The sequence below is a fragment of the Brienomyrus brachyistius genome, chromosome 7 (assembly GCF_023856365.1).
Source record: "Brienomyrus brachyistius isolate T26 chromosome 7, BBRACH_0.4, whole genome shotgun sequence".
Classification (NCBI taxonomy): domain Eukaryota; kingdom Metazoa; phylum Chordata; class Actinopteri; order Osteoglossiformes; family Mormyridae; genus Brienomyrus; species Brienomyrus brachyistius.
In genome coordinates, this window is record NC_064539.1 from 25,496,909 (window position 1) to 25,512,639 (window position 15,731).

The 15,731-nt window shown below is 46.3% G+C and overlaps 1 protein-coding gene across 6 annotated transcripts in view; it reads right to left on the minus strand.

Annotated features, from left to right (window-relative positions):
• The window catches only part of LOC125745699 (transforming acidic coiled-coil-containing protein 1-like), a 31,621-nt gene that overhangs the window by 2,254 nt on the left and 13,636 nt on the right, over positions 1 to 15,731 (minus strand). For 5 of the 6 annotated variants that reach the window (XM_049018786.1, XM_049018788.1, XM_049018787.1 and 2 more), the window contains 12 exons: positions 15,058 to 15,161; positions 8,875 to 9,907; positions 8,169 to 8,204; positions 6,498 to 6,558; positions 5,880 to 6,027; positions 3,125 to 3,177; positions 1,999 to 2,133; positions 1,688 to 1,764; positions 1,530 to 1,573; positions 1,083 to 1,243; positions 276 to 382; positions 32 to 152 (listed from right to left, as the gene is read on the minus strand). In XM_049018786.1, the coding sequence (XP_048874743.1) occupies positions 32 to 152; positions 276 to 382; positions 1,083 to 1,243; positions 1,530 to 1,573; positions 1,688 to 1,764; positions 1,999 to 2,133; positions 3,125 to 3,177; positions 5,880 to 6,027; positions 6,498 to 6,558; positions 8,169 to 8,204; positions 8,875 to 9,907; positions 15,058 to 15,161 (2,080 nt within the window). The remainder of the gene's footprint in view (positions 1 to 31; positions 153 to 275; positions 383 to 1,082; positions 1,244 to 1,529; positions 1,574 to 1,687; positions 1,765 to 1,998; positions 2,134 to 3,124; positions 3,178 to 5,879; positions 6,028 to 6,497; positions 6,559 to 8,168; positions 8,205 to 8,874; positions 9,908 to 15,057; positions 15,162 to 15,731) is intronic. The other variant, XM_049018784.1, reaches the window with a different exon arrangement.

Here is a 15,731-nt window from a genome sequence, read left to right on the forward strand (position 1 = left end):
TCCTCTGCGCGGGCAGGGAGCTCAGCCTCACCTTTTGGTGCAGGGCTCTTTCCAGAGAGTCTACCTTCATCTGCTCTTTCCTCAGGCTGGCATGGAGAGCCACACTTTCTGAATTGGCTTTGGCGCGAACCTGAGCTATTTCATCATTGGCTCTGACAAAGAGGAGGGCAGGATACTATCATTAGTATCCATGGAAACCACGACGAGGCATTTCCTGTTAAAAGTATGGCTAATCTCGTGTCACTCTTTTGTTGTCCCATTGCCTCAGGACTTACTTCTCCAGTTTCTCCTCAGCATGAATCTTTAGGGTCTGGTATCGCTGCTCCTCCTGCTTCACTCGTGCCAGGTACTCCTGGGCACACTTTTTCAGCACTTCTTCATTCTGGAGTGAAATAAAAAAACAGGTCGGGGAGGATCAGCTAATCTATTCTACAACATTTGCATTTGTGTTGGATCAAGATGGATGTAGATGTTGGCACAATGGTAGTGCTTCAAAGTTCACATGCTCCTGTCATTGTGGGGACTCTCCATTCATTTCTGTGGGCATAACCCTAACCCTAACTAAGATAACCTTAACCCTAACCCAGCCCTGAACATACCCATTAGTAACCAAACAAAATACAAGACTTCTGGCGATTTTAGTTATTTAACTGCAATCGCCGATTTTTATAAAATTGAGGTTTATATTGTGGGGACCTGAAAAATGTCCCCAAAAGTAAGGAAGCTTCAGGTTTTACTGCATTTTGGAGACATTTTGGTCCCCAAATGTAATCTAAGCAACCCCCCCTGCCCACACACACACACACACACACACACACACACACACACACACATGTAATTTAGAGATGCCAGTTCACCTATCTGCACGTCACTGGACTGTGGGAACAAACCTGGAAGGACATGGAAACCACTACAGACAGTGTAGGAGCAAGATTACGGGCAGCTGCTTGTCACTTTTTATATGTGCAAATATTCTTTTACTCAAAATCTGTCATAAGAAAAACTATACACTATACACAAAACTGTCTAATGAATGGTCCTGAGATATGTGGTCATGCTGCCGTCTTACTATCATCACCTACCTTCTTGAATCCTTCAAGCACAGTCTTCATGTTCTCGTACCTCCGGAAGAGATCGGAGAGCGAACGCTCCACCGAGTTTAAGTCGGCCAGGGCCTGGTCTCTCTCCACGGTCACCTGCTGGATGCTCCGTCGGGATCCAGAACTGCAGCGCTGCTCGTCCTCTGGAACCAGTATAACGTGAATTTGGTACACATGGAATCACCTTCAAGCCCCTGGAATCCAGTTAACCCCAGAAGCTCCTGGCAAGATACTGTTTCTTGAATTCAAATTCAGATGTGCAAATGAAATATTCATAGAAATATCAGCACCAGTAAGGAGAACAGTCATCTGTAAACTGCAGTATGTTGACTTATTTTTTTCAACTAGGACCTAGATCAGACTATTTACCGCCCACATCTTAGGCAAGCTTTCAGACCAAGCAATGAAGAGCATGATGCCTCTACTTACCAATCATCTGCGCGATGGTATTCTCATATTCTGCAACAATTTTTCTGTTAAAATCCACACATGCAAATAAATGTGTCAATGACCTCTCCTAACACACGCCTTCCTGAGCATGTAAACGCGTTAAAAAAAACATACAGCCTTAGAGGGAGATAAAGTACCTCATTTCCATGACCTCCTGCCTGCTCTCCTCATATTTTCTCTTCCACTCATTGACTTCTATTTCTTTAGTGATGATCTGAAAGGAAAATTCAGTTAATTGAAAATAACCTTTTGACCATATTATATAGGAGATATATAATATCTAAAGATACATAAAGATTTATAAAATTGTTTTGCTTTAAACTTAAATTACTATGCTTCTTCACATTTAATACAATCCATTAGTGACTGCAGTCAAAAACAATTATAAAAATTCAAAGGGACTAAAGTAAGTGAGAGGGAAGTCTGCTTAGCTGGGGCCTTTACTTACCTCCTCTCTGATCAGCGCCAGAACGGCCGCTTTGTCTGCCTCGCTGATGCAGATGCTGTCTAGGACAGGGCTGCCTTTCCCTGGGTCCTCACTGTCTGTCAGCTTCGGGCTCTGAGTCCTGCACGGGTCCTCATACTGTGGAAAGGAGAAGCGACCGCAAGGCGAATGCTGTTATTTCTCTGACGCCGGCACTGTCATCGTCTGAACATCCACGCTAAGAAAGGAGCACAGCTGCTTTTCCCTGAGAGATGAAGAAGCTCGTGGCTGTGAAGTAACTTTCTAATAGTCCAAAAATCACATACTAGTTCGTTATTGCTATAACAGCATTAAATATGACATGTATAGCTAAAAGGTGATGTGTTTGATCTCGGCATTTACAAGTAAATACGCAGTTATTCACTGGTTTGCATGTTTTCTGGGTGAGAAAAAACAAAACATTTTCATCGAACTTTATTTGCTAGGAGTTCTGCCCAAGCTACAGGTAGAGATAATGTTCATACTTCCATAATTTTGCGAGTGCGTTTTTACGGCTGGGAACATAGAGACAGAACGAAACGAGAAATTTGGCATTAATCTGCATGAAAATAAGTCTGAAGCAAAATGCTGTACGCAGTCAGGTGCTGAAGTCCTGCAACACAACAGAGAAAATCCCCATAACTGCAAAATGCTTACTCTCCAGTATCAGGCATTTAAAGGATTATGACACGTGGATTACAGTAATCTCCTTTAGCAGGGAGATTTAATCCCTTTGTCACCTGCTTTGTCACCTAGCGTGAGCAGAATAATGATAATGATAGAAAATAATGATGATAATGATAATAATAATGATAATAATAATAATCATCATCATAGAGCGGGGGTTAAGGTCCTTGCCGAATGGCCCACAGACGTGTAGTTACTCGGCTGAGGGCAGGCTTCTGATCACAGACCAAGAATCTTAGCTCCAGAGTCACACACTGCCCCCACCTCGATGGCTGCAAGCCTCCAGTGTGAATGTGAGAAAAAGCAAACCAATGTGGTGATGTCATATGATGAATATTGTGATTGGTTAAAGAAGTTAAATGGAAGCCCCCCCCCCCCCCCCCCCTTGTTGGCCCAGGGACGCGTCGAAGTCCACAGCACTCACCGGATGGCAGGAGCCTTTGCTCTCCAGGTCTTCCGGTACTCCCACCTGGGGTGCTGATGGAGAGGAAACACAAGACACTCACTCATTAACTGGCATGAACAGCGGTGGGCAAGATGACCTAGAAACACAGATCCAAGCTGATTGGTCAGATGCAGACTTAATAATAGGAGACCTCAAGTGTGACATGGCTGATCATGAGTCTGGGGGATTCGAGCTTTTCCAGTGAACGCTACAATTAAACATAAGACCATAAGAAAATTCTAGATTACTTAGATAACAAGTATCTATTTTGCTATTTCTTATGTTTTTATAAGATTCTAACAAATGAGAGGAGGCCATTCAGCCCATCAAGCTTGTTTGGGAAGAACTTAACTAATAGCTCAGAGTTGTTAATATTTTATCTAGTCCTGATTTAAAGGAACCCAGGGTTTCAGCTTGTGCTACACTAGCAGGAAGACTAATCCATACTGTAACTACAGGCTGTGTAAAGAAGAGCTTCTTCAAATTACATGCGGGTTCGTAAGTATATCTTTGCGGGGACTCTCCATTAATTTGGGGAAAACGTTAATCCCAACTATGACAACCTTAACCCCTACCCAGTCCTAACCTTAACAATAAGTAACCTGTCTACTTTAAGTTCCTTCATTTTGAAACATTTTCCTCGTGTTTCAAAAATAAAATTATACTAGCGTCATTTCGATGGCGCCCACTAGATGGCACGAGAGACCAACCGCGCGGTCATAACTCGAGTTTAAGGTCAACATTTGGGCGCAGGATCTGTAAAGCAGGAAGCGGAATGACTGTACTGATGCAGACATTTCACGATGGTCCTGCAAATGCCGTACTGGTCAGAATATAAGACGACCCCCTCACTAAAACACGTTTTGCAATAGCAAATCTTATCTTTATAAAGAGAAATATTTTTATTTGACAAGAAGACATAATGTGCCAGTGTGCCATGGAGAGCAAGATGGGGTAGGCAAAAAGAGAATTTTCCCCACGGATATCAATAATAATAATAATAATAATAATAATAATAATAATAATAATAATTATTATTATTATTATTATTAGTAGTAGTAGTAGTAGTAGTACTAGTAGCAGTAGTAGCAATAGTAGTAGTTGTAGTATAATGTGTTAACCAAATCACTGTTAAAAAGTAACCGCTTTACAGTGCAATCGCTTTACAGTGAGTGTATTAAACGGCAGACCTTCCAATAAATAAAGATTACCGCTCTTTTAATGGGGCTCTATTATGCTTTTCTGGTTTGTCTCTTTCCTTAAATAGCTTTATGTCCATGTATATGGTCTGTAAAGTACTAATGTCTGAAGTACACGCCAAAGAAAGTAACTCTCACCGCAGAAAACACTCTTCTTTAATCTGCCTGAAACACCTCGTTGGAATTCCAGCCCTTACTTCCGTGACATGGTGAGGTCACGTTGAAAAATAATCCTTAACGTCTACAGACGGCAAGACAGGGGTGGAGTGTGTAGGGTAAACTGACCAATCAGAGCACACTGGGCTCATCAGGGGTGGGGCTTAAAGCTTTAACAAATCCTGTTCCCACTTTGTACACAGTTACTTGTTCTTGGCTAAAAGAATCAGAGGTTCTGCCAAAAACCTTAAATTTCCCTGGGATCCTGAAATAATTCTGGGATTTGTTTGGGATTGGACATGGAGCAGAGACACACATATGGGCATACTCTCTGCCCCTACAAGGTGGCTGTGTGAATCAGCTGTTTGTTTGTAGTACATGCTAACTGGATATATTAACCGATGGAAACAATGAAACAAATGTTAAAAAAACATTTCTATTCATATATGGTCTAGCAAAACATACTTGCTATCTATGTAATCCAGGTTATGTCTGGACTGAAGTAATAATGTAACCTGCAGATAAATACGCGACTTATAAGCAGCAGTTAATCTCGGTTCTTAGCGCTACTTCAGCTAAATGGTGTTAACCGTCAAAAACAATGATTAACATCATCAAAAACGTTTGAAGCTGAATGAAATAACGCTGCACTGGGGTTTTAAATTAGGTCTATAACCCAGCTCAGCACAATGCACCAGTTCTCTTTGACCCGGCCGTCTGTATTCATAGCATGGGGTTAGGGTCTGCAAAGCTAGAGGAGGGACTGGCCTTGTTACTGTGGTGATCCCTCTAATGCGTAAATGGAATTTGTCTGTGCAGCTAAACTGCATCGAAGTAAAGAGCTTTTTTTTCTGCCTCATTTCTTAAAACCAGGGAAAGCTGATAGGCTGGTCCCAGCGCTGATCTCTCTGGACTGATACTCAGTCAAGGCCTGCTTGTTAACTCTGCCCCAGTTCTGGGACTGACCTGATGAGTCAATACATCCTGTTTATGCTCTCAGAACGCATGTGACTGAAGAGAGGGTGCGAGGGGGATGAAGGATCCGCCAAGTGCTGAATGCCGAATGGCCTTTGAGGAAAAAATCAGGTAACGATAAAAGGTAAGGGGAAATTGTGAGGAAATGAGAAAGTACAGAAAAGTGGAATGGAAATGTGTGGTTTAAGGAGGGGGAATTATGGAAAAACAAGAGAAGTTGGAAAGTAGCAAAGGGTGGGCCTGCTGGTAGGGTGGGAAGGTCTGGGTCTGGCTGATGACTCAGTCCTGCCCTGGAGAAGCTTCCATCAGTGAAAACAAACAAACAGCATCGGGGCGGGTTCTGCCTCAGTGCTGCCAATCGCTCGGATGTCAGCAAAGCCGGGGCGTGCAGTGGCTCCGCTCACCTTCCACTGCCTCTTCAGTTCCATTCTTTTCTTCATTCGCCTTTCCCGGCTTCTGTCCTGTCGTTGTGGAGGCCAGCTTCTCCTCGTCAGTGGCGTGGCCCACGCTGTGCGCAGTGATGGGATTCTGAGAGACCACTGGCTCGTCCTCCTGTGTGGGCAGGAGGCAGTGAGGCTCATAACTCAGTCCAATACCTTCAGCACGCAGTGGAAGTGAGAGATAACAGATTAAAAAAAGAGGACTGTCAGCACAGCCGAGGGCTGAATCTGAGGACGGGCATTCAGGGAGGCATCGATGGTACAATATTTCAAACACCAGCCCCTGTAGATTCGCAAATCTGTTATGAAATGCCCAAGTCCCCACATTCTAATGTGTAGCAGGAGGGAGATGATGAATCATCCCCCACCTGGTAAGAAACAGCAGGGAAATACAGTGACCATGATGAATTTGAAATTTGCAAGGAAGCGGAGTGACACTGGGCGCTAGGCTGCAACGCTACAATTACTGGAATCAGGACACGATGTAACTGCGCTCACCAGTACACCACTGATACCTTTCCTGGTTTTAAGAAGCACACAAACAAGTTCCTAACACACCAGTTCAATTATGTTTCATCTTACCTCACCACAAATGTCCAAAACCAAGGCCTGATTGTCATACTTCTTGACTTTACACGCACCCCTACAATGAAACACAAATTTAACGTTAGGTCTTCGCGTCTGCTGCATTCGGCCTTTGTGCTGTAGAATTGCAGAACACAAATAGGGTCCTGGATGCTCCTGGATAACATGAACATGATGACAGGGTACGTCGTATCTCCGTATCTGGACTGGGCAGGACTAAAGAGGTCTGCTCAGCATGGTCGGCTAAAGGTGACCAGCAGAAGCAAAATGACATACTTTTAAGGAGCAAGTACCATAGTCAGTGCTGTACTTCCAGGGACCCCCCCCCCCCCCCCCCAATATGAATACTTAGCTGTAAATATGTACATTTATAAGCCTTTTTGGATAAAAGAGATAAACATGTAATTGGTTAGATTCTATCCTACTATATATCAATATTTTGTATAATAAATGATGAAATAGATTAACAATAAAGCAACTGATTCTGATTAAAAACAACGGCATTGCACTCAAGGAAATGTAGGTTCTGTCTGTTGGGGGGATGCAGCCTTGGATTTGTATCTAAACTGGGGGGTGATCCTGGGGTCCTATCCCTCAGAACATCTGAGCCCACCTAATGCCCATCTGAGCTGGCCATTGCTTCCGTTAAATGTATGTCTTCTGGGAACTGCTATGGACATCAGCCTGGGTTGACAAACAGAGAGGCCTGCGAGGGAATCTACTGGAATGAGGTTTGCGTTGTCGCTTTTAGGGCATGCTCTTTCTCAGCGCGACGAGTGAGGGTGTTTACCTTATATTATTTTAATACCGGGTCAAATATTTTTGCCCCTCCCATAAATCGTGCTAACATCCAATGACCAATGAACTTTAATCTATGATGTCGATTTAAAAAAATCTAAAAAAATAAATAAAGATTTCCACCTGGATATGTCAGATACCAGTTGGCTCATGATATAAAAAATTATGTGATGGGGACAATTTAAAGCTAAACCTTGCCACAGTATGTGGATTTTGGGGGGGGGTAAGTCCCCCTGTACCCCCCAGTTTTACTTTGGTGGCAACAAACATAGCATAGAGGATCTGCATCATGGATATGAAAGCCAAACTGGGACTGAGCCCATGCTTTTCAGACTTATTTTAAACCTCCATCCGTTTAAAATATCACATGATGGAGCCCCTGGATGTACATAGCAATGCTTCAGTGAGGGAGATGGATGAAGGAATGACCGCAAACAAGACCGAAACGCAGTGTGGTCGCTTTATGAATGGAATCCAGTGAAATCATCGCTATATCTCTCAAAATATCCAGATTTTTTTTAAACGGCACAAAAACACCAACAACAACCAAAATATGGCACAGTGGAGCCACTATGAATGTGAAATCATAGGGAGAGAAGGAATATAAATATTCCGTTTGGATCTGATGCTGAAGATGAAGGATGGCGAGCATGTTGCCAGGCAACTACAGCAGCTTGCGCGCACAAGCAAGGCGTCTCCAGCAGTGGAGGCCACACGACGGCAATGGGATGCGATGGCAGCATGCAAAGAGGACACAACAAGAACGTGCAAAGAGGCAAGCTGAGCGACTCAGTTACAGCCCAGGCAGGCTACAGGCAAGGCATGTTCTTTGTCTCTCTTGTGGAGTGGGGGGGTAGCAGGAGTACTTACAACAGAAAACAGAGAAATCTCACTTGTTCGGTTGTCCTGATGCAAACAAAATGAGGGGAAGGGCATGGAGACAAGGATGATGAGGGTGAGGGGGGAGGTAACGGTTAGGGAGTGGAAGGAGAGATAAAAAGAATTGAGAGAAGCTCGCTAGAGGAAAAAGCAATAAGCAGAGAGACAAGTTAGTTCATTAAGAAGAAGAACGAGATTGGTGGAGAGGATTGGAAGAGGAAATATTCATTGACACGGAAAAAACGTCCACTGTTGAAACAGCCATCAGTATTTTAAAAGGCAAACCCTCTTCATTTATCCAAGAGCTAATTTCATGGCTTAAACACAGTACAGTAAAACATGCGTGCAGTCAGTCCCCCAGTTATGAACGGGATCTGTCCCCTAAGTCTGTCTTTTAGTTAAATTTGTAGGTAAGTTTGAACAGCCACATACGGTTCTTATTTAGTGTCAGTCAGTTAAATGTTTGTATAGAAAATAGTATATATTAACTGTACCTTGAGCAGACAAATCATTGAAGCCACACAATGTTTCATGAACCTTTGTATTTAGCTGATTTTTTTAGTATAATAGGCTTTATGGTAGTCCATTCATAAGTACAAGTTATCCGTAAGTCGGACGGTCTGCTTGTATAACTGATCCACTAGCTGTGATGCACCAGTAAGCCAAAGCTGAATGTTACGTGGGAGTGTGGACTCACGTTATCATTCGCCCCTTGTTCTTCTTTGGCGACTGACTGCCCTTCACTTCCTCCTCTAGGGGGAGCTCCACTTTCCTGCTTTCCAGTTCATTGTCTGGCCTCTTGGTCATACTTGTGGGTGCTACCACAGCCATATTTTTGGAGGGCTTAAAGGGGTCCACAGAGTCATCAAAATTGTTGGGGTCAAAGCTATAAGACCCCTTGGGGAGCACTGGAGAACCGCTCATTCTGGAGTTGCCCCCAAATGGGTTAAAGTTGGGATCATCCCATTGACTGGGGTCAGGGTTGTATGAGGTTTCAGGGATGGGGACTTCATCCAGGCTAGTTGGTGCTGATGGCTCAGGGGCAGATTCTGGGGCAGGTACAACAGGCTTGGGCTTCTGCCTCTTGGGGGTTACTTTGCTGCTTGGTTTCTTGCCCGGCTTCCGCTGTGCTATTGGCTTCTTGGCCACCCCAATTTCCCCATTGTCCTCCACACCAAACTCCATGGCAACAGGCTTGGCGTCCAGAGGAAGGTCTCCCGCAACTTCTGCTTCCCCGGTGTTGACACTGCAAGGAGGTGGGGAATTTCGGACCTTAGAGCTGCCAGTGTTAAAGGGGTTGATGCTGTCATTGTACAGGTCTGGGTCAAAGTTATAGCTGGACTTTGAGATGGGGATCTCATCTTCCACGTCGCCCTGGCTTGGCCCATTTCGCGTACATGGAATCTTCAAGGAGGGGGGCCTGGCCTTTGACACACTATTGCTCTTGACTTCAGTGTGTCCATTGCAAAGCTCCTTGTCGCCGACTTCTACTGGGTTGCTGGGGGGCTTCAGTTGTGATATTGGACTTGAGGGGGTCTCCATACCTGTTGGGGTTTTTTGGTCACCCTCCATGCTACTGAGCACTCCAACGGCCTCCCCCTCTCTCGCGTCGTCGCCCATGAGGCCGGCTGGTGGTACTAAAGACAGCTCATCGTTGGCGCTTTCGTTCACCGATGGGTTTGGAAGCACAACCGAATCAGAGATCAACTGTTGTACATTCTCCCGGATATCTGGAGAAAAGAAAAGAAGGATTCAGTCCCAAGATTGAAGTATGAGCTCATGTGCATATATCCCCTGAAAATAAAACTATTCCTCATAATCTAATATGCATCTGGTTTGATATGCATCGTCAGAGTAGCAAAATTTCATCTTTGGGATTTTTAACAATCCCTGTCATATTGTGTAGAATATTTCTCAAGTTGTAATGGTTTCTTCTATCACACACGAGAGTGACACCACTGCCCCTCAGTGACATCAGTTATTCGAATGTAACCTTAGAGGTCATCGCTGTGGCAGGGGAGCAGTTGGGATTACTGCCTAACAAACAGAACGTGTTCAAGCGGAAAAACACAGAGAACTGATGCTGACGTGTTGGTATCAGCCTGGAGCTGAAGGAGGGGAAGCGAGCGTTTGTGATGTGTGATCGTCGTGGCTGTAAACTGCCGCACTGTAACAATTCCTGATCAGAAGCACAAACATCAGAAGCCAATAAACTGCACAAGCAGATTCCAGAATGTTCACATCTCTAGTATAGATATTTGCTTATAAAACAAAATTGTTGGTTTGGGTAACACCAGATGTACAGAATGGAAATTTCACGGGAGTGTTATGAAACATTTAGAGTGAATTTTAAAAAGTAGATTTTTCTTTATAAAGGTAAATAGGCCACTCCATTATCAAAGATGATAACGGACCGAATCCTATTATAAAAGGAGGCATATTTTCCATGATGATGAGGCAGGCCCAACAGAGATGATTGGCTCCCTGACGATACCCAGATGAGGGCTGTGTTGAATTAAAAAACATTAACTGACAAACAAATTAGCGTTCGATGACAAAAAGCACGGAGACACTGTTATACTTGATGTCTTGGGTGACTTTACTCCTGTCTAGCAAGCAAGATTATCTTTGTTGTGGCTGAATAAGAGGAGGAAAAGCAGAGACTGAAGCTAAGCTGCCTGATGTGTGACACTCAGGTACAACGTTCCCTGATCTGGTCCCCGGGGACTGACAGACAGTCTGTGGAAGGGAGCAAAAATGTGGACTGAGTGGCAGGGAACTCGGAGGGAGCAAAAACATGGACTGACTACAAGTCCCTGAGGACCGGATTAGGAAACACTGCTCGAGTATATCAAAGGCGTCATTATGGAGGCTGCTGTACAGTATCTATACCTGCTATACCTATACACGCCTACCTTTGCCCTCCAGAGACTCTATGCCAGAGTCATACTTCATTATTTTTGTTCTTTTCTGTGATTTTATGCCTCTAATTTGTCGCTTTTTGTCAGGTTCAAGGCTTCCACACACTCAACTCCCCCATTCCCAGGGCAAAGACGGGTACTCAGCCTCTGCACCCCCACCTCCGCAACCTCACAGAGCTTAATACTTTAATGTCCCCCTCCGCGCCCCCAGCGCCCTGGAAAAGTTCCGGAAACCACAGCAGGGGGGGGGGGGGGTGCAGCGAGAGAGGGGGTGGAGGGAGGAATGTGGGAGGGGCTGTCTGACACCCACAGTTAGGGCCCCACGATGGGGCGGCTGACATTTGGTTTGTTTGGCCGTTTGGTTCCAATGCAGGAAAACCTACCGACCGCTTCAGTCAGAGCCAATTGCAAAGATCGCACACATTTGCTAGGTTGCCGGAGTAATTGATGATCGGTTTGTCGTTGGCCTGCAGGCACTTAAAGGTAAGGTTTTGCTGCACAGTTTTACCACAAAAGAGCAAAATTTCACAGGCTAGTATTAAAGTCACCAGCAAAACTGTCCCCAAAACCTCCTTTAACAAAGTATGTCTTAGCATATAGCATTAAGGGGCTGATCCAATCTAACCAGGCTCTGTTGTATTTAAACTTTAAATGCCCCTGAAGTGCAGGAGTCCCTGGAGTCATAGCATTTTGCTCAGTAACAGCTGGTTGCCTGGTGACTAGAAAAATCACGGGACCATGATATTGTAAATCCATCATAGGTCTACATCAGTGTTTCTCAACCTTTCTTTTCTGCCACGACACACGACATTAGGCGGAAGTTGTCAACCGGTGTGGCACATGTGCTGCCGCAATTTGCTCGAAAATGCTGATGTAGATGCAGCCCGGTGCCCCTCTTTGGTGTTGGGGTGAGAAGAGGGTGTGCCGGAGGTTTTGCAGGGAACGTGCATGGACTGCTGTCAGCCATCTGTGTGCGTGGGACTATGACTGTGAGGGGAAAACACAGAGACGACAAAGAATGTGGGAGATGCAGGCTGCTGGGCACGTCGTAGTGGGTCCTCAAAAGGGAACAAGAGAAAAAGACCGAACGTCCTGCTCTACCTGGCTGCTTGACAGGACAGCCATCGACGCCTGGATCCTGGCCGCGGATACGTCAGGCTAGCGGATGGCTGCCAAACCTCCATCTCCCTGCCTTCTGCTCTCTCTCTCTCTCTTGCTCACCTGATTTCTCAGCTGCCAGACAGGAGGAGCAGAGCAGTAGCTGGCCTGCCTCTCCTGTGTCGCAGTGTCCCTGTCATCACTTTGGAGGTGAAAATCCTGGAGCCCCCACCCCCAAAGTCCCACTCCGTGCTTCTGCAGGATTTTGCCCCACTTCTCAGTTTCCGTTCCACTCCTGCTCGTACTTTCCCTTTATTTTTAAATTGTCTCCATCCTTTCCCTCGAACAGCAGCCAGACAAACTCAGAGCATGGTTGCTGTGGTCACAGTTAGGAACATTAAAGCCTGCACAGCTCCTCCAGTTTGCAGAGGGCTTTAAACGTTTACAGGCTCCCTCTCTCTCTGTGGGAGGGTTTGAAACCGGCAGCAAGCACATCACAGTATGCGGCTGCTGTGTTTAAAGCCGGTCGTGCCAGAGCCTGAAAAGGTCATGCTGTCAGAAGCTGCCGCTGCCCCTGGGGAGTCAGTCAGACACTCTTCAAGCTGCATGAATTAAATCGACAATAATTTATGACTCTCCGGTCTCTTCTATTCCAAGCAAACCGGCTAAGATCTGGGGCCTCTTCTGCAGTTTAACTGTTTTGCAGACCCACGGCTGCGTTAGATCGGAAGATGAGAGCAGCATGATGAGTGAAACACATGTGACAAGTATGGAGGAAATAACAAGCCGAGTTGGCTTCCCTAGAAACCGATGGTTCTGTAAATGGCATCCAGGATCATACCCGACTATGACAAAGGACTTATCTCTCAGACTTAGCATGTCTCACTGCACATCTCCATTTACCTCAAAAAACATCAGCTATACAGACATGGCAAAGAGGCAGAGAGTGTAGTTTCCATAGTTTCTAAGCTAAAATATACTTCAGTCCCAATGTGGACATGAGGCATCTTCCATGACGTTTCCACCAGGCCTCCACATCATAGGCTTTGGTGCATTTTAATGATGGAGTGCTGTGCCAGATGGGAGGTTCAGTAACCAACCCCCCCTCCCCCCCCCAAAAAAAAATGCTGCAAAATAGCAGCCCTCACAGTCCAAACACAGTGCTGCAGGAACCAAACCCACCAGACACAGCTATGAAAGCACAACGGGCCAGAAGCTGATGGGGCAGCACTCCAAAGGGTACCATCACAGCGGGGTTCTGGCTTCTGGGGTGACGGTTCTGGGGGACCATTCAAATCGGCTCTGGATGAACTTAGAACGTGCAAACTGTTCCACTCCTGCGTCCAGTGGAGTGCAGATGGAGCCACAGCGATCATGGAGCAGAACAACAAAGTGATGAATCCCCTCAAACCAGAGCGTTTGGGGGGGGGGGGGGGGGGTCCACAGCCTTGTGTTTGGTGTCAGATCTTCCTCTTAACCCTCCTGCAGAGATTATTATGTGCGGCAGGAATCTGAATCTGGAGCCTGGAGAGACAAGCCGATGAAAGGAAAACACTGTCCTGCAGAAGATGGGCAGCAAGCTACTGATGTGAGCCTTTAATGGAGCACATAAGCCACTGTCCCCCCCCCCAATCCCATCCCTCTGCTGGTAATGCTGATGCGCGAAGGACAACCGGAAAAATTGCCAGGCCGACTCTGTGGCTGCCTGTGTCCTGTCCTCCTTCTCAGGACCAAAAATATGCTCATATACAACGAAAGAGCTGAGAAGCAGAAGTGAAACCCAAACTTTTGGGCCAGTGGTGGGTATTGGGACGGGGGGGGAAGAGCTGCATCCCGTATGAAGAACAGCGCATTGTTACACACTGGAAGAACTGGGAACCACAGAAAAAAAAACAAACCAAAGACGAGGGAGGGAAAATGTATGTGTTATTTCTGCAGTGAAAGAATGTTTCCATGTCATATTAATAATATGGGGGGGGGCGTAAAACTTGTCTTTCGGGTTTGTATCTATGCGAATTACACTCTGGAATGTTCCATAGGAGAAGGCGCGAGGAGGACGCCTGCGATGATCCTGAGCTAAAGGGGAGGGGATGCTTTCTGCAGCTCGAGGTCTGGGCAGGGAGCTGAGCTTCCAGTTTGGCTGGAAATCATCGGGCCAGACGTGTACAGCCCGATGCAGGAATTACTGCGCGGAAGCTCACGCCGATGCCATCCACAGCAGCACCGTGCGAAACGCAAACCGGCAGGGTCAGCTCCCTCACAGGAGATGCGGCGTGGGAACCAGTCAGGTTATTGTCTGACCCTCAGTCATCGCTTTAATGCGATTCATCGCAGGTTCAAGCACGTTAATATCTAGTGTCTAATATGCTGACAACCAAACAAAAAAATGAAAAAGAAATAGAATAATCAGGTATGTTTACAAAAGAAATGCAAAAAAACATCTTCAGTCTCCATGTTAAGGGCGACACTAAAGCAGGTGGCCACTGATCATGGCTGAGAGGGACATGCCAGTACATGCCACTTGAATGACAGCAACGCATTAAGTGCTGCAGCGGTGATGTATCCACATGTGTGACATGTGAAAACAGGGCGTTCAGTGGGCAGTTCCCAAGGGAGAGGAACGGCAGGATGAACGTGACATCTGTGGACACAGCATATTGTTAAAATGTCACCGGGCCAGTTCTGGATGGAACGGGGGAGGGATTCGGTTTCTGCATCACATGTGACACGCACTAACGGTACACTCTGTGCCCGCGGCAGATTCTACGTTCCTGTTTTGGTTGCCGTGGCAACATCAGGCTGATGACGGATGAGGTGCGTGACTTCAGGCAGACGGCGATGGGCGCCCTGGGTGCTCTCACCTGGGCTGTCTCTGGCCTGGTCCTCCAGCTCTGCCCTTCCCTTCCCGCCGCTGTGCACTGGACTCTCCGCCTCTGGAGTCTCGAAGTGGCCCTCGGAGTCCGAGCTGCAGACAGAACAAACAGCAGGTGAGCTCCAACCCTCAGATCCTCACGTTCCCCTGACCCCAGGGATCATCTTTGCTGGGGAAAGGCAAAAACATTAGTAGTTCTGGATTATTATTTCACAGATGTTTTTTAGCTTCCGTACAACACAATACGACTCGATTCGAGTTAAAAATCACATTTGCCAATCTAGGACCCTTTGTGAATTGGAAGCCTTCGAGTCTCTTTCCGTTAACCTCCCTGCTCCTGGCTGCCCAATCAAACCACTTCACAGTTTGATTGACAGTGTGGATCCGCCTCCTTGTTGTTCTGCCAGCCAGGCCGCATGGGAGGGTCAGCATTTCTTTGCCTTCGGTGTCTCACAGGAACCTCAGCAGACTGTTATCTGAGGGTAGTAAACAGGCAGAGGGACGGCAGCCCAGGTAGAGCTGATCTCACGTGAGGCCATCGCTCGCATGCAGCCCAGAAAGCATATGGCCCGGGCACGGACCCCAGTCCCCACTGCCACGCCACAATGAGGCAAACAGGGAAGCAGTGGCAAGAAGATGCGTCAGCCACCCCCCCTGAATCGA